Source organism: Cervus canadensis, chromosome 1 (assembly GCF_019320065.1).
Source record: "Cervus canadensis isolate Bull #8, Minnesota chromosome 1, ASM1932006v1, whole genome shotgun sequence".
NCBI classification, from domain to species: Eukaryota; Metazoa; Chordata; class Mammalia; order Artiodactyla; family Cervidae; genus Cervus; species Cervus canadensis.
Window position 1 is genome coordinate 12,444,702 of NC_057386.1, and position 16,196 is coordinate 12,460,897.

Here is a 16,196-nt window from a genome sequence, read left to right on the forward strand (position 1 = left end):
GCTCCAGGTTGGAACAAGCCTTCCTGCCACACTCTAGGGCTAGCCTGGGGAGGAGCTGAGGGCTGACCACATGGCCTTCAGGTTGAGTCCCTGTCAGAGACCCCTCCAGATTATCCAGGATAACTCACAAGCTGCCCCTGCCCCCCTCAGAACCTCAGTGCTGACTTTCTCACAAGAGTGTCTAGTTAGGATAACACTGGTAGTCCTGTGATCCTGGCCCTCTGCCCTCGTGGCACACCAGGGAGAGGAGAAAGGAGGGCAAGAATGGGCAGGGGCAGGACCAGGAGAAAGACAAGGGGGGGTCCCCAGGTGGGGGCGGGGGTCAGGTTCCAGATCCTGGGTCTTCTGGTTCCATTTCTGCTGGGACCTGATTTATGTCCAGAAACTTGGAGTATCTGGTCAGTCACCACTGCAGCTGGGGGCTGGGTGTGGTCTTAGGGAAAGGCCCAGGGCATGTGCCCAGGTCGTGGCTGCCCAAGTGGCTCACGAGTCTCTTCCTGTGGGTGCCAGGGCTGGAGACCGCTCAGCTGGGCTACCATCCAGTGTGTTGGTGCACCAGGGTCCTGGTGAGCAGCCCCCAGGCCAGAGGGAGACCCATGCCTGGACCCTGACCCCAAGGGCTCGGAGGTCCTTGAAGAAGAGACAGACTCTGGGCAACCAGGAAGAGGAAGACATTTCTCTGTCCTGGGGTCCTTGGGCTAGAGGGCCAAGCTTCCAGTGTCGGCGTGTGTACGTGGCTTACGCGTGGGCAGACAGCCCTAAGTTATTTCCTCCCTGGAAAGCCCCTCCTCTGACTGGATGCTCCTGTGCTGATGGCTCGGGGTCCTGGGTGAAGTTTGAGGTGGGGGCAGATTAAGTTTGCTGGGCTGACGGCCCCTGGTGGGGCTGTCCACCTACCTATAGATATTTCTTGTGTGAGGGGGTATCTATTTCAGGGGCAGAATCTTGCCAAAGGCCCAGAGGATCCTAGCAAAATTGTTGGCAGGAAGCAATAAAAGCGTTGGGCCTGTCAAACCCGCCCCATTCCAACCTCATCCTGCCTTTGTTCATCACCAGCACTCCCTGGGCGCCCGCACCTGTCAGTGCTGGTGCCAAGGGCAGAGGGTGAAACGGACTAGATGCCCGTGGCCTGGAGACGACTCCAGGGATGGACGAGCAGACCCGTGGCAGGACACATAGCACCTGTTGGGAGAGGGGTGCCCAACCTCAAGGGGCCATAGGAGTAAAGCACTGAGGAGGTGAGAGAGGGTCAGGTGGTCTATCTGGGAACAGGGCTCCAAGCAGAGGCACCAGTACACACATGGTCCCCAAGGCCAGAGAGAGCCTGGGGTTTCTGAGGGCCTGCAAGAGGGCCAGTGTGGCTGAGGAGGAGCAAGGGGGGCCTGGGGGGAGGGTCTCTAGGGCACTGCAAGGACTCAGAGCTAAACTTCCTTTAGAGAACTCCTTGAATGTACCGATAAGCAACAAGTAGAAAATTAAAATTAGTCAAGGACCCAGACACAGTATTTCTTTCTAGGTTTCCTGCCTTGGGTGTGCAGGGGCTGAATGACTTAATGTGAGCCCGTCCCACGGTGAGAGCAATATTAAAATGACCTTTGAATGACTTTCAAAGCATCAACACCTTTAGTCTGTTTTAGGCAAAATGGAACAGATTTCCACGGCCCCCAGAGCATGGCGGTCCCACGTACCGTGCCCACTGTGTCTTAGGGGCCTGGCCCCGGGGGGTGGAACAAACCCACCATTTCTGGCATGAACCTTTCTTTAACCTGGGAGATGCAAATACACTCAGTTCTAGACCTGGAGTCTGGGTGCCAGCGAAGCTGTTCTGGGATCGTTACCCTCCTTCGAGGATACAGCCACCAGGCAGCATGCATTGTGTGCATCTGAGATTCTCCATGGTGAGTGAGGCCTCCCAGATATCTGGCCTTCTGGATGTATTTGGACTTCTTTTTTTTTTTTTTTAATATTTATTTATTTGGCTGTGTCGGGTTTCATGGGCTCGCTAGTTGTGGCATGTAGGCTTAGCTGCCCCACAGCTCTTGGGATCTTAATTCCCTCACCAGGAATTGAACCCGCATCCCCTGCATTGCAAGGTGAATTTTCAACCACTGGATCACCAGGGAAGCCCTCGTTGGGACTTTTTAGCTTGTAAGACTCACAGCAGCTTCTTTCAGATTTTTATTTTCTTCACTTAAAGATGTATTTCTCGGCTCATTCGATGATTTGCTAGTAGGTTTAGTGGACTTGAGGATGCTCATCTTGAGGATGAGCAATATGGACGTTTTGCAAAGCACTGAAAGTAGCACTTCTAGAAAAACCTTCTTTTTATCACATTATATGTACCTTTTACGAACACATTCAATGAACCACCAAAGCAGCTCTATCTTTAAAGGAACTTCTCTACGCTGAAAAGAAAAGGCCACAACGAGAAACAAGAAAAGGATGAAATGGGAGGGCTCACCAGTAATGGCAAACATACAGTAAGAGTAGGAAGCCATGCACACACACAAACATGCTATCAAAACCAGTAATCATGAGAGGAGCAGAGTACACATGCAGGATATTGGAAGTGCATTGGAAAGGAAGAGATCAGCAATTTAAAACAATCACGCACGTATATATAGACCGTTGTATCAAAATCTCATGGTCACAACAAACCAAAAGTCTATTATCATAGATGTACACACACAAAAGAAAAAGGAATTCAAGTGCATCACTAAAGTCATCCAAACATGAGAGAAGAGAAAAGAAGAGGAAAGGAAGCAAAAAAGATATACTACCCCACCTCCAAAAAAAAAACCAACAAAGAATACACTCAGTGAGGTTGTACAGTTTTGCTTATAAAGACATCTGGTATATGTGGTTTGGGATGTGGTTTGGGAACAGGAAGGGGCAGCACTTGGGGCAGGTGGTAGAGAGGTGAGCCCCAGGGCTGGGGAAGACCAGGGAGGTTGGACACAGATTCCACCAGCAGCCACCTGTCCAGCTTGCCATCCGGGGCTGCTGTACCCTTTGGGGTGGTGGAGGAGGCCCCATGCATCATCTCAGGCTATTGCCTCACTTTCGTTCTACAAGTGCTTCCTGGAAGGTCCCTCAAACTGGTTCTTACTCATGTTCCAAAGACAAGAGCGTGTCCATGATCAGCTGAGGACCCCAGACTGGGGCCTCTCCCACGTGACTGCTGCAGCAAGGCACTCCCGCCCTGGGGAGGAGCCCAGGCCTGCGTGGGGTGGAAGAGAGGGGGGGTCCTATTAGGTCAAGTGCTATGGAACGTGAGATTTTTGCACTTTGGATCCCAGAACCTGCTAAGTGGCCTTCCTTGGCATGTACATCAGGAAGAGGCCAGGAAGTTGCCAAGCTTCCTAGTCCTCAGCCTGGTCTTCCCGCATGTCCCCTCTGCATAGTCCAGTGCACACAGCTCCCCACCCCAGGCTCAGAGCCTCCTTACCTGACGAAGGGAGGATGGGATTGATGAGAGCCATGCGCAGACATCTTTGCCCACAAGTGCATCCTGTAGGAACATCCACCACCCACACATCTTAGGTCTCCTGGAAGGAGCAGGAAGCCCCCATGGCATCCTCTAGGGTGTCCTAGGGACAGTGTGAACTCAGTGGCCTGTCTGGGGTGGGACATCTGTGTTCTGGGACTGGGACTGCATTTGCTGGCTGGGGTCCTCTGGGGGAGGGGTTCTGGCTCTCTGGGACCTCAAATGCTCCCAAGTCTCTCACTAGTCTCGGTGGGTACGAGACCATGGGGCAGAGTGTCTATTTCAGGTCTGAGATGACCCCACAATCCCCAGCCCACAGACCAGGCACAGCATCCAATACCTTCTGGAGCTTGAAGTTCAGGGAACCACCCCATCGGTGCCAGGCCAGTGTGCAGATCAGTAGGCTGAAGAGGACGACCAGGACGAGGATGGGGATTACATGGATCTGGCTCTTGTGTTCAGGATAAACAATGAAAGGGGTTGTGGTCATCTGCGAACCTGCGGAAAATGGGTGGGACCTCCCTCCTTAGTTCACCTGTGCAGGAGCCCCTGACCCCCTTGGGGGCACCCTTGAGGCAGACATCACCTGTGGTTGGGAAGCACATGGGTAGCAGAGTGGCAGGGGGATGGATGCATGGGATGGGCAGGGCTCCAGGCACAGAGGGTAAGGGTGTCAGAGGAGGGGAGACCCAAGAGGGCTTTCTATAGGCTCCCCTCCTGTATTGCAGGATGAAGATAGAAACACCCACCTGCGGAAGGTGTGAGGAGCAGGTCTTGCGGCTCTGCCAAAGAGACACAGGGCAGGTTGGCGGGGCCTGCCCAGGGTCTGCCCTGACGCAGCCCCTCCGCCCCAGGTATCAGATGAGCCCTGGATACAGGAGTTCATGAAGGCCTCACTGGGTTCCCCGTCCAGGGCCCGGCTGGGTTGGGGGTGCTCCTCCCACTCTTCCTGGTCCGGGGCAAAGCTGCACCCCTACTTTCTGTCCCCAGGGCTCAGGGTGACTATGACTGCATTAGAACAGGCGAAGGGGGTGGGTGGAGGGATGGTGACTGGGGAAGCTTTGCAGCAAAGGAAGGGGTGGGGTGGGGGGAGAGGAGGTGTGCAGGGAGGGAAGGCACCGGCTCCCTGAGCAGCCGGGGAGAGTGACCAGGCCCAGTGCCGGGGCTGCCCTGAGGAGAGGCTCAGAGCGGGCACAGACGTGGGGTGGGTGGGGCAGGGTGGGAGTCCTCTTCAGGCCTCATCTCCGTGGTTCTGGGCACCTCAGGTGGGCAGGAATCACTCCTCCCTAGTTACTTCCCCCTCCCCACAGCCAAACAGAGAAGCTCTTGGGGTCAACCACTGCCTCAATCGCTCTGCTCACCTGAGACGTTCAGGGTGGTGATTTCGACATTTCTCTGGCGCCCCGTCAGATTCCACTTGTACTGCCCTGCATGGGTGTCCTGGGCTTTTTCAATTACTAGGTGCGCCTCGCCCTCTTGAATCCAGAGCTGCCATCCATCCTGACTGAAGTTTCCTGGGGCCTTTACTCTGAAGATGAGCTTCCAGGGAGCCGTGGGATTTGCTTGCAGGAAGATGTTGATGTGGGAGAAGGCATTGGAGATGCCGCAGGTCATCATGGCTGGCTTGCCCCGCAACACAGAAACCACGCCCCTGGTGCAGTTGGGGTGGTCCCAGTCTGTGGGGGGGACAGTCACACCTGTGGGTCATGGCTGGACCTCAGGACATCCACTGACTGCCCTTCCTGGGGTCACTGGCACTACCTGGAGCCTGGGCCCCTCCTGGCCTGATCTAGGTCTCTCCTGCCACACCCGGCTTGCCCCTGCTGCCTCCCCCAATCCCCTGCAGAGTTGGGACCATGCAACTTACTTCCACTCTGAGCACTCCTGAAGGTAGCCAAGAACAAGAGGACCCAGAGCATCCTGGGAGCGAGGAGAGTGGATGCTGAGGTCAGCATGGCCAGCAGGATGTGGAGGAGTTTTAAGGAGTCCATTGTCCTCCTTACTGGTTTTTGGGACACTCCCTGGAGGAAGGAAAGCTGATGAGTCAGAGATCCCTTAGGCTCCTTCGGAAGCCAGTGAGAGGGGCTGCACCTTGGCCAGGGTGGGTCAGGGTCCCCAAGCCCCTCCCTGACCACTGTGTCCTGATCCTTCTCTACACCTTTATAATATCTGCAGTGGGAGCACTGCCAGACAGATGAGAAACACAGATGAGACAGGAAACAAGTCCCTGGGAGACAAGTCCATTGATATTGCTGGGGTTATCTTGAATTTTATATAAAACATGCAAAACTCCCTGAGCTGTGTATCCTGCAGAGATGGGTTGTGACACACAGAATCTCGTGTAGCCACTTAAACCTGACACCAACCTAAGACCACCTTGGATGCTCCCAGCCACTCTTCTGCTCTTGCGTTCTGCAGCTTGGCATTTGGGGACATTTGGTCCACTCTCCAGATTTGCTTTTATCAACAAAAAGAGTCTTCCTGTGGAACTTGTGAGTTACAGTCTGGAAAGCTGAACTTTGACTTCCTCTGAAACAAATGCTCATCTCAGGCTTTGGCATCCAGTAAAACTGACATTTGGGCTTCCCAGTTGGTGCAGTGGTAAAGAATCTGCCTGCCAATTCAGGACACACAAGAGATGAGGGTTCAATCCTGGGTCAGGAAGATCCTCTGGAGTAGGAAATGGCAACCAACTCCAATAGTCTTACCTGGGAAATTCCATGGACAGACTCAGGCAAGACTGAGTGACTAACACTTTCACTTTTCATAATGACATGTAGCTACCATTAGGTACTACACAGAGGATGAATGAGATGGTTACATCATATTGCCAACTCAATGGATATGAATTTGAGCAAACTCAGGAGATAGTGGAGGACAGGGGCGCCTGGCGGGTTGCAATCCATGGGGTTACAAAGAGTCAGACATGACTTAACGACTGAACAACAGCAAAAAGTAGTCTCACTCTCCGAAAAATCCTCTCTGTTCTATCAGTTCATCCATCCTTCCCCCCAACTCCTGACAGCCATTGATCTTTTTACTGTGTCCAGAGTTTTGCCTTTTCCAGAATGCCATGGAGTTGGTACCCTTTGGTTTTGAATTCAGTGTCTCTGATCTTTTTCCCCCCAACTTCCGGGGTGGGGGGGGAGTTGGGTAGAAGGGCCTGGAACAAAGGGAACTGTGGATGTAATCGCATCCAGGAGGGGGCCATTGGTGACCAGCCCCAGTCCTGACTCCAGGACACTCTGGGTCAAACAAGGAGAATGAAATGGGGAGGGACAATCTCAGCCCCCAGGCCCCTGCCATTGGTGCTGCTGTCTCCTGCTTCCCTTGATTTTCTAGACTTGCTTCTATTCCTAATTTATCGTCAGAAGGACAGCCTTCTTTTCTCACATATGTACAACATCTGTAGTTGAAGAAGAAAGAAGTCACCTGAGAGACACGTGTTCTTGTGCACACACATGTATGTGATTTTACATATGTGGAATCAGGTTAGACAACCCACTACTTGTTTCTCTCTTCTCTCCCTCTGTACTGTATGTACTAGGGTGAATGTTGTTGTTTAGTCGCTAAGCCGAGCCTGACTCTTTGCAACTCAGTGTACTGCGCCCCACCAGACCCTTTCCCTTGCAGGAATATTGCAGTGGGTTGCCATTTCCTTCTCTAGGGGATCTTCCCGACTCAGGAATCAAACTCACATCTCCCGCATTGGCAGGCAGATTCTTTACCACTGAGCCAACAGGGAAGACTGCAAGGTGGCCCCAAAACACATGTCCACCCAGAACCTGTGAAGGTGACCTTACTTGGAAACAGAGCCTTTGCAGTCATAAAGAAAGAGGAGGTCGTATTAGAGCAGCGTGGGCCCCAATCTACTGTGAGTGGCTTTCTTATAAGAAGAGACAAATCTATAAGAAAGAGACACAGGAAGAGGCCAGGAGCTGACAGTGGCACAGGCTGGAGGGATGTGGCCACAAGCCAAGGGACACCAGAGCCACCAGAAGCTGGAAGAGACAAGGAAGGATATTTCCCTGCAGCCGGGCTGACACCTTGATTTTGGAATCCAGCCTCCAAACTGGAGGAGGGCAAACTTTGGTTCTTTTGATCTCTTGTTTGTGGTCCTTGGTCACAGCTGCCCCAGGACACTCACACTGTCCCCTCCCTCTTTCCCCAGACCTCAGCTTTCCCCTCACTGGAATGATCAGGCACAAACCCCAGACACTGGAGGGAGTGTTCTGCGGTCATGTTCTGTCCATTTCTCTGCATCTGGCTCTCACTTTGTAGTGTGTTGCTGGTGAGGTCTGCCTCCCCGGATCCTGAAAGCTTGACTTCAGTGGCTGCAAGGATTCCCTTTGTCTTAGCTTGTGAGCAGCCCAGGCCCCTTGGCTCCCAGCTCTGCCTCTTCCTGGTGACACCTGGGGCTGTGGAGGGCTGACCAGCTCATCCTGGTTCTGGCCCTTCGGGTTTCCACATTGTCACTGCCTTTGCAAACCCTTCGCTCATCCTCCTGGGACTGTCTGTCTTCTCCTTACAGGTTTATAAGACTTTCACCCCTTAAAGAGACAAACTGCCTTCCAGGCTAAGTACGTTTCCATTACCATTTCTCCCCGGGTCATCTTTGGAATAAAGACTCCACGTGTTTATGTTGTCCTGTCTGTCTTTTCCTGGAAGGCTTCAGGGTTTTCTTTTAAAGTAGTTTTTGTTGTTTGTTTAAAGTATCCTTTTTAAAAGGCTTCCCAGATGGTAGAATATCCATCATGGCCAAATTTTGTCTGTTTTTATGCTCAAATCTTGAATATTCCTCAAGGTCTGTTTGCAAGCGGCATGTCACAGGTTTAATTTTGTTTCCTTTCCAGGAGGACAAGTGGTGCCTGGGGCACTGAAGAGTGAAGCTCCCTGTCCCCCTGGCCAAGGCACCCCCACCATCTGGGGCTCTTCAGGCCCTGCCAGGCCACGTGGTACAGTTACTATGCTGCCCATCGTGTGTTTTCACCCCTGGGAAGGCAGGTTCTCTCTGTGGCTGTTTATCTTTCCTTTGACATTCATTTTTCACAAGAACTTTCCACAGTTTTAATCATTTTCTTTCTTTTTTTTAAGAACCAAGAATTTGGTGATTGAGTGAAGAGAGACAGCTGCCCTGATCCTGCCACAACCTGCTCAGCATAATGCAAGAGAGGCTGAGATTTCACAGGTGGACACAATCCAGTAGCTGCCTTTCAGCAATTGCCAGGATGGGGCATAAATAGCTCATCACTATTACTTGCTGCTGAGAACCTCATGTGATGGAAGGTTCTAGAAAGAGGTGTTGCAACTTCCTGTGCTGGGGCTTTTCCTGGCACTTCAGGTAAAATCTGCTCAATTCTTTTCCTGAGTATTTTTTTTTTTACAAAATAACTTCTTAAATCGAAATGTTCTCATACACAGAATGGTGCCCAGTGACCCATAGGGCCCAAAGGCATCCTTGCTGGTGGTGGACAGCGACTCCTGGCCCCCTAGCCAGAGCCCTCGGGGCTGCCTGGAGGGAGACCCTTGCCCAGGGGTGTCCTACCCTGAGCCTGCCTGAGCAGGTAGGAGATTCATCTTGTGTGCTCTTCTCTGGCCACTCATCTGTCCTGGAGGAAGCCTTGGGCAGGTCGCCCAGCATTTCCAGTCTCCTCAAGGTCTCCCCTCAGACCACAGCCACTCTGCTGCTTCCACTGACCTCGGAACAGCCTTTGGCTCCCCTGTTTCCCATCGAACGTGTGCCTGGGAGTCCCATCAACAGGGAGGCAGGCCATGTCTCCCCAGGCTGAGGAATACCTTCCCAGGGAGGCCTGCCCACTGGCCCCCAAAGCTGGAGCAGGCAGGTGTCCTCAGGGTCACATGGAGGGTTCACCCACCAGGGAACCAAAGGAAGAGTACCACCTAAGCCTGTGCTCGCTCTGAGAGCAGTGATCCCTCACTGTGTGAGAGGGGGAGCCTCCTGCTGGTGACCTGGCATCATCACCGAATGCCCAGTGCGACCAGGAGACTTAGTGGGAAGGGCAGGTGTGTTCTTTCTGGGAGGGAGCTAGCCAGGGGTCTATAGTATCCAGAAGGAACCTCACCCCCTCAAAACCCTTCCTCATCACGTTTTCCTGACCATTGTCCAGCTTTTACCCTTTCCATCAATTTAGGAGTCGTGTTTCAAGTTCCTAGTGCACTTTCTGGGAATTGAGTGAAAGTGAAAGTGAAACTCACTCAGTCCTGTTCCACTGTTTGTGACCCCCTGGACTGTAGTCCGCCAGGGTCCTCTGTCCATGGGATTTTCCAGGCAAGAATACTGGAGTAGGTTGCCCTTCCCTTCTCCAGGGGATTTTCCCAACCCAGAGATCAAACCTGAGTCTGCCGCCTAGGAGGCAGATTCTCTGAGCCACCAGGATGTTGACTGAAAATAAATGAATGAGTGGGTTCATTCACAGTCCTGAACCACGCAGGGTCTCACTCCATGTGGAGCCAGGACAAGCTAGCCTGGTGAAGCCACCCCCTCTTCAGAAGCTTCCAGGATCCAATCCTACTCCCTGGGAGAACACCCTGTCACGTGCACACAGCACACACACACACACACACACACACACAGTGCTGGGGGGAGGGCCCCTAGGGCCTCCCACATGCTCTGCCTACAATAGGTGCTCAATCCCTGCAGTCTGCTCAGAATTCCCTACAGGGCCGATGCCACATGAGGGGTGCGGTCAGTCCCCACCAATGAGCTCTGGGCAGGTGCCTCAGCAGAGCTGAATGAGTCAAAGGTCAATCTTGGTCTGCACCTGGCCCAGGTGACATGGAGAGTGGGTGACCTCAGCAAAGGGTGTTTTTGTAACACGCTGACCTGTCCAACTGGACTCTGGAGGGAGCGTGTGTGTTGATCAGTAAAAGGAAAGCAAAAGGACGCAGCAGGTTGAAGTCCAGAGGCCGGCTGGGAGGGCAGCTGGTGTCTTCCAGCAGCGAGGGCATGGCCCCCTGAGAAAGGCGTGTGGGGTTCCTTGAGCCTAAGTCAGGCCCACCAAACCACACTCTGCCCTCAGTTTCTCATATTCTGTCTACCTGCCAGGGAAACACCCCAGAGAGCCTGTCTCGCCAGCCTCCCTGCCCCCACCTCTGTGGTTTTCACAGCACTATGTATCCCTGTGTCCTACAAATTCATTCTTCCCTGGTAGCTCAGCTGGTAAAGAATCCACCTGCAACGCAGGAGACCCCGGTTCGATTCCTGGATTGGGAAGATCCCCTGGAGAAGGGATAGAATACCCACTCCAGTATTCTTGGGCTTCCCTGGTGGCTCAGATGGTAAAGAATCTGCCTGCAATGTGGGAGACCTGGGTTTGATCCCTGGGTCAGGATGATCCCTTGGAGGAGGGCATGGCAACCCACTCCAGTCTTCTTGCCTAGAGAATCCCATGGATGCAAGGGCCTGGTGGGCTACAGTTCATGGGGTCACAAAGAGTCAGACACAACTGAGAGACTAACACTTTCACTTCTCACGTACCCCTATGACCTAAAAATTATTTTTCGTTGACTTAGTTTTTAAACATTAATGTTTGTTTTAGCTACCTTAAAAACCCATTTGTAGTCACTAGATGTGTTGTTTATAGGTATGTTCTCACAGATAATGAAATGACCAGAAGACTATGAAACCAGGAAGTGTCACAGACTTTCTACCAACACTTGGAGTCCCCTGAGGGAGAATGCCTGTGCAAAGGTGACCCCTGGCCATCTTCTGTCATGTTGCCCAAGGTTGCTGAAGCTGTGAGCTCCCAGACGGGCACTGGTTGGGCCTCCCTGCTGCTCTTCCCACTGCCCCTAAACGTCCAGTCTTCTCTGAGCCTTCCCCAGGCCATGATGGGGCTCTGCCCTCACACACACGAACCTCTCAGTCCAACTTCATGCTCTCCCTGACGTTCTCCTCACCGGGAAAGCCCTGGAGGATTCCAGAATCTGGACAAGAAAGCCAGGGTCCCTTCCCACCAGTCTCTGCCCCCAAACTCCATCCACCTTGGGCCTGGCTCCTCATTGTCAGATGATACAGCCTAGGAGCTGGGAAGAACCCCAGGTTGGGGCAGATCCTTGAAACCATAGACAAGTCTCAAATAAACCAAATCTGAACAATGGAGACACAGGCTTTTTCCACCTTATAGAGTGCAGAAGGGCTGTCTGCAAAGAGCTGGACTGGGGATGGAGGAGCTGGACTGGGATGGAGAAGCTGGACTGAGGATGGAGGAGCTGGACTGGGGATGGGAGGAGCTCCCTGTGTCTTCAGGCACCTTTGATGTTTTTATCAGTCTGGGGTTCCACTGTTGTCTTATTTTTAAATATAGCTATATTTTATGTAATATTTGCCACATATTTACATTTCAAAGTGATTCGTCATCTGAAATTCAGACGGGTTTTTAAGTTTGGCATTTCCACTCCTCTGCCCGAGTCTCTCCTCTTGTCTCTGATGCTGCAAAGGACAGAAAAACGGGAGAGAGAGAGGCCAGGGCACAAGAGGGGAAGATAGGGGTGAGACGGCAGAGGGTCGGGGGTGGAACAGGAAGACTGCATGCATGGGGCAAGACCTGGAGGGGCCCTGAGAATTCTGGAGTTGGGAAAAGTGAGGCAAGAATTCATAATTCTCTCAGATCACTCTCACAGGTGCTGGTATCTGCATATATTAAGCTGGGCACACAGCTGGGGTTTGTGCTGTCACTGGGGACCTGGTCACATTTGGGCGTCAGTGGAACACTTTGCAAAGTGCATGCCATTGCCAGCACTTTGTCCTGCCACAGGACCTTGGGGAAACTGAGGCAGCAGGTGTGTGGACCCGAGGGTTATCGGTTGACCAGTGGCACAAGGGTGCTCGGTCAGCAGGGATCTCCACTCCTGCAGCGCCTAGGAGAAGCTGGACCAGCTTTCCCACGCAAAGGCTCACTGGTAACTTGCTATGTACCAGGATATTTACATGGGAAGGTGAGCACCCTGCTCTCCAGGCAGGCCTTTCACCTACAGTGTGGAGGGAGGCAACCAACCACCTTCAGAAGACATCGGAAACGGAGCCCCAACCCTGGCTCAGAGAGAAGAGATGGCCCAGTCCCGGGCGCCTTTGCTGTATCCTGCCCCTGCGGCTATGGCCAGGAGGGATCCCTACTGGGCAGTAAGAAGTTCCTCTAGGCCTGGGGCTGAGTCTGTAAACCTTGCGGCCTCACACCTGCCATCAGTACCTGCCATCCCATCAGCTGGGCTACTTCTCACTCTTTCACAAGGCACTTCCTCTGAGAATCCTCCCCCTCCTTGCACCTTCTGGATGCACCCTCCGGGGGCGGGAGGAAGGGGGGGCCCTGTACCTCCCCACCACCTTATCTATTTAGTCCCAGGGTTGAGGGCCTCCCAGGCACTGGGAGTGGAAAGTGGCTTTCAAATTGCAGATCATTAACCACTAGTGGGTGGTGAATTGAATTTAGAGATTGCTCCTGCAGTTTAACCAAAGATGAAAGGAGAGCGTAGACAGAGGCAGTGGAGTGCCCCTCTCAAGGATTCGCTCTGTTTTAATGAGTGTTTGTGAGTGAATGAGCTGTGTGTGCATGTGTGCCCCTTGTGAACGCACACAAGTGTGTATGCGCATGAAAGTGAGTTGTGGGCAAGTATGACAGCAGCAGTGTTGGCCTGGACGTGAAAGTGTTTCGCCCCACATGTGGTCCGGGGCAGCAGGGGCTCTGTGCGGATGGGTGGACGTCTGGGAGCTCAAGATGCCAACTCTCTGCCCCTCCAGAGAGGGGCAGAGCCAAGCCTGGGGCCGCCCTGCAGAGACGCAGTTCTCCACCAGGACTGCGAAGTCTTTGTCTTTTTCTCTCCCTCAGCGGAGGCGCAGAGCGCGGAGCCCGAGAGCTCAGCGCCCCAGCTCCACCAACCCAGCCCCTGTGTGCGCGCGCGGAGCGGTCCGACACCAGGAGCCCCGGCCAGCGCCCCTCCAGCTCTCACCTGCGCCCCGGGACCCCGGCGCCTCCACGCCCGCGGCTCCTGCACGCCTCCTGCCCGCCCGCCGTCCGCAGCTGCAGCCTGTCTGTGCGCTGGTCTGCGCGGCTGGACTAAACCCCAATGATGACTCCAGGGCGGAGCCAGGCAAGGAGGAGGCGGGAAGGAGGATTCAGAATCCATGCACGTGAGGTCTGACACCCAGGTCCTACATTCAGGAAGGGACTTCAAGTTATGGGAAGTCACACGAGTTTCAGGAACTGCCCTGAGTTCAGGGAAAAAGATGATTTTCTTGATAGTGAATTCCTTATTATATTTTTATTAGACGCAGGGGATTAGATGATCCTTCGAAAGAAAACGGTGGGTGGCAGTTTTCCAGGAGAGCCAGTTCCTGGAGTTCTCCACTTTCAAGCTCCGTCTGAACAGATCCTTATTTGGGGAGCTGGGTGTACTCACGCCCCTGCATGGATCTGGGGAGCTGCCAGACCCCTGCTGTGTGCATCACCCCCACACACAGACACTGGGCAGAGCCCTGCCCACTGAGAATCCTCAGAGCCTGATTGCAACTTGTCAGAAATGCAAGTTGGGGCCACCTGGATAGAAGTCATGCTGGGGGCACAGGCAGGGATAAGGAGAGAGAATGAATAGGAGCAAGCGGTAAAGAGCTTAAAATTGTCCTTCATTAGCCCTTGAGCAGAAGGAGCCCCTCTTCCCGGCTCCCTCCCCACGGAGGGTCCTAGCAGGGTGGGTGTGGAGACTCTCTGTGGCCAAACAGGCGACCCTGGGACACATCTGAGTGGGGTCATTCCCAGAGGGTGGAGTTGAGTAGGCGCTGACCTCAGAGCAGCGCTGGGAGCTGGGAGTTTCCTTCCAGGTATGTGCACGCCTCTCAGGTACAAATGGTTTGGTGCCTATAACAATCACTAAGATAGAAGTTTCTCTTTGAGACGCTGAAAGTGGGGAGTAAGGGGAATGTGTGAGAGTCACAGGGTGGGGAAGGACAGAGGTGTTTGAATCATTCTTTGTTCGACTTCAGGCTCCGTTTTTTCCAATTGCTGGAGGCAAGAGGCTGCTGTTGACTTGAATCCGGAGTCCTTGGTCCATGTCCAGCCTTGCTAGCCTCTGGGCTCTCGCCAGCCGGGCCCAGATTTCCTGCAGACCAGGAGGAAGGCTGCTGTTGTCACTCCCCGCTGGCCTACCTGCCTGACTTGGCCCTGTCAAGGCTGGTCTCACATGTCTTCTCTCTCTCTCTCGCCGACGCCATTCATCCTGAGGGTATCCCCTGGATCCTGCCGAGGCTGGACCCCGGCATTATTGGTGGTTTGGAGGTGGGGTAAGGAAGTCCAGAGTCCTCAGTGCCAACTGAGTGGCATGTGGACTGTCCCCTTCCACTAGAACCCAAAGTGACCTGCTGGCAGGGTGTAGAGCGGAGTAAGGGGCAAAGAGGTGTCTCTGGGCCGCCAGGGGAGAGGCTGTGGACTCAGGCTGGGCAAGTCCTTGTCGGGTGGGCAGAGTTGCTGGTGTGGATGATGCCTGGCTTTCATGTAAAGAGAGGAGGATGCAGAACCACGTTCTGGGGGATCCCTCAATTTTGTGCGTGGAAGAGGAATGGCCTAGACTGGACAGGACAGAGCATTCCAGCTGCTCCACAGGTGGAGCCTCTAGATCTTCAAGGAGGTCAGGGGCAAAAGGGCCATCTCTCCAGCTGGACTCAGGGCCTGAAGGTTGACCAACACCCTGGTGTCTGGAGCTGGGTTGAACAGTTCAAAGACCTGGCTGTGCCAAAGGAGTAACCTTTGTCTGGTGGATAAACAAACCTCAAAGTCAGTTGTCCTCACAGGAAGGTGGCACGAAAGTCAGTGTGAAATTCATCCTGCCCACAAAGAGGCACAGAGGCCTGGGTCCCTGGGCCCATCCCAAGGGCCATCAAGGCAGTAGAGAAGGGCCTCACAATGATCCAGCCTGGGAACCAAATTGCCACACGTCATGTTTGATGCTTGCCCACCATTCCCCTCTGTGCTGGAAGGAGGGTCTAGTCCCAAGGCCACCTTCCAAATCAGCCCTTGCTTCCCCTCACATCCAGCCTTGCCTAGTGTCTCTCAGCTCATGGGGACTCCTGGGGAGGGGCTGTTGAAGCAGGAGGAGAGGAGAGTCCCACACACTGACGGGCCTTGAGCATCGGCTGAGCACTTAGAGTCTTGTCCCTACAGAATGAGATCTCCTGGGACCTTGATGAAAATGGGTATCCTGATGAAGCATTTCAAAATGAAACTAGTTTATGTTGAAAGTAAACCACTGCAGATGGTGATTGCAGCAATGAAATTAAGAAACACTCCTTGGAAAGAAAGTTATGACCAACTTAGACAGCAAATAAAAAAGCAGAGACGTTACTTTGCCAACAAAGGTCCATCTAGTCAAGGCTATGGTTTTTCCAGTGGTCAAGTATGGATGTGAGAGTTGGTCTGTGAAGAAAGCTGAGCACAGAAGAATCAATGGTTTTGAACTGTGGTGTTGGAGAAGACTCTTGAGAGTCCCTTGGATTTCAAGGAAATCCAACAAGTGCATCCTAAAGGAGGTCAGTCCTGGGTGTACATTGAAAGGACTGATGTTGAAGCTGAAACTCCAATACTTTGGCCACCTGATGCGAAGAGCTGACTCATTTGAAAAGACCCTGATGCTGGGAAAGATTGAGGGCAGGAGGAAGAGGGGACGACAGAGGATGAGATGGTTGGATGGCATCACCGACTCG

The 16,196-nt window shown here is 53.3% G+C and overlaps 1 protein-coding gene across 3 annotated transcripts; it reads right to left on the reverse strand.

Annotated features, from left to right (window-relative positions):
* Positions 1 to 2,165: 2,165 nt before the first annotated feature.
* LOC122438854 (secreted and transmembrane protein 1-like) lies at positions 2,166 to 13,660 on the reverse strand. Of its 3 annotated transcripts, none has more exons than XM_043464091.1 (7): positions 13,454 to 13,660; positions 5,355 to 5,508; positions 4,849 to 5,163; positions 4,237 to 4,269; positions 3,828 to 3,985; positions 3,449 to 3,511; positions 2,166 to 3,220 (listed from the first exon to the last, which is right to left on the reverse strand). In XM_043464091.1, exons 1-7 carry the CDS (start codon positions 13,628 to 13,630, stop codon positions 3,110 to 3,112), a joined length of 1,011 nt encoding a protein of 336 aa, XP_043320026.1. In that variant the 5' UTR covers positions 13,631 to 13,660; the 3' UTR covers positions 2,166 to 3,109. The 3 variants fall into 3 exon arrangements, with proteins under 3 accessions (XP_043320026.1, XP_043320022.1, XP_043320037.1); XM_043464087.1 differs by having other exon boundaries at positions 3,449 to 3,523; XM_043464102.1 differs by lacking the exon at positions 4,237 to 4,269 and having other exon boundaries at positions 3,449 to 3,523.
* Between the last annotated feature and the right edge of the window lie 2,536 nt (positions 13,661 to 16,196).

Bases quoted from the DNA above. Each gene is read 5' to 3' on its own strand.
- LOC122438854 (XM_043464087.1), bottom strand. From the start codon at position 13,630: ATGGATTCTGAATCCTCCTTCCCGCCTCCTCCTTGCCTGGCTCCGCCC. The intron at 3,986-4,236 runs GTGGGTGTTTCT...CATTTTCCGCAG, and splicing joins GCTCCTCACACCTTCCGCAG to GTTCGCAGATGACCACAACC. The intron at 3,524-3,827 runs GTATTGGATGCT...TGTGGGTGGTGG, and splicing joins TGAACTTCAAGCTCCAGAAG to ATGTTCCTACAGGATGCACT.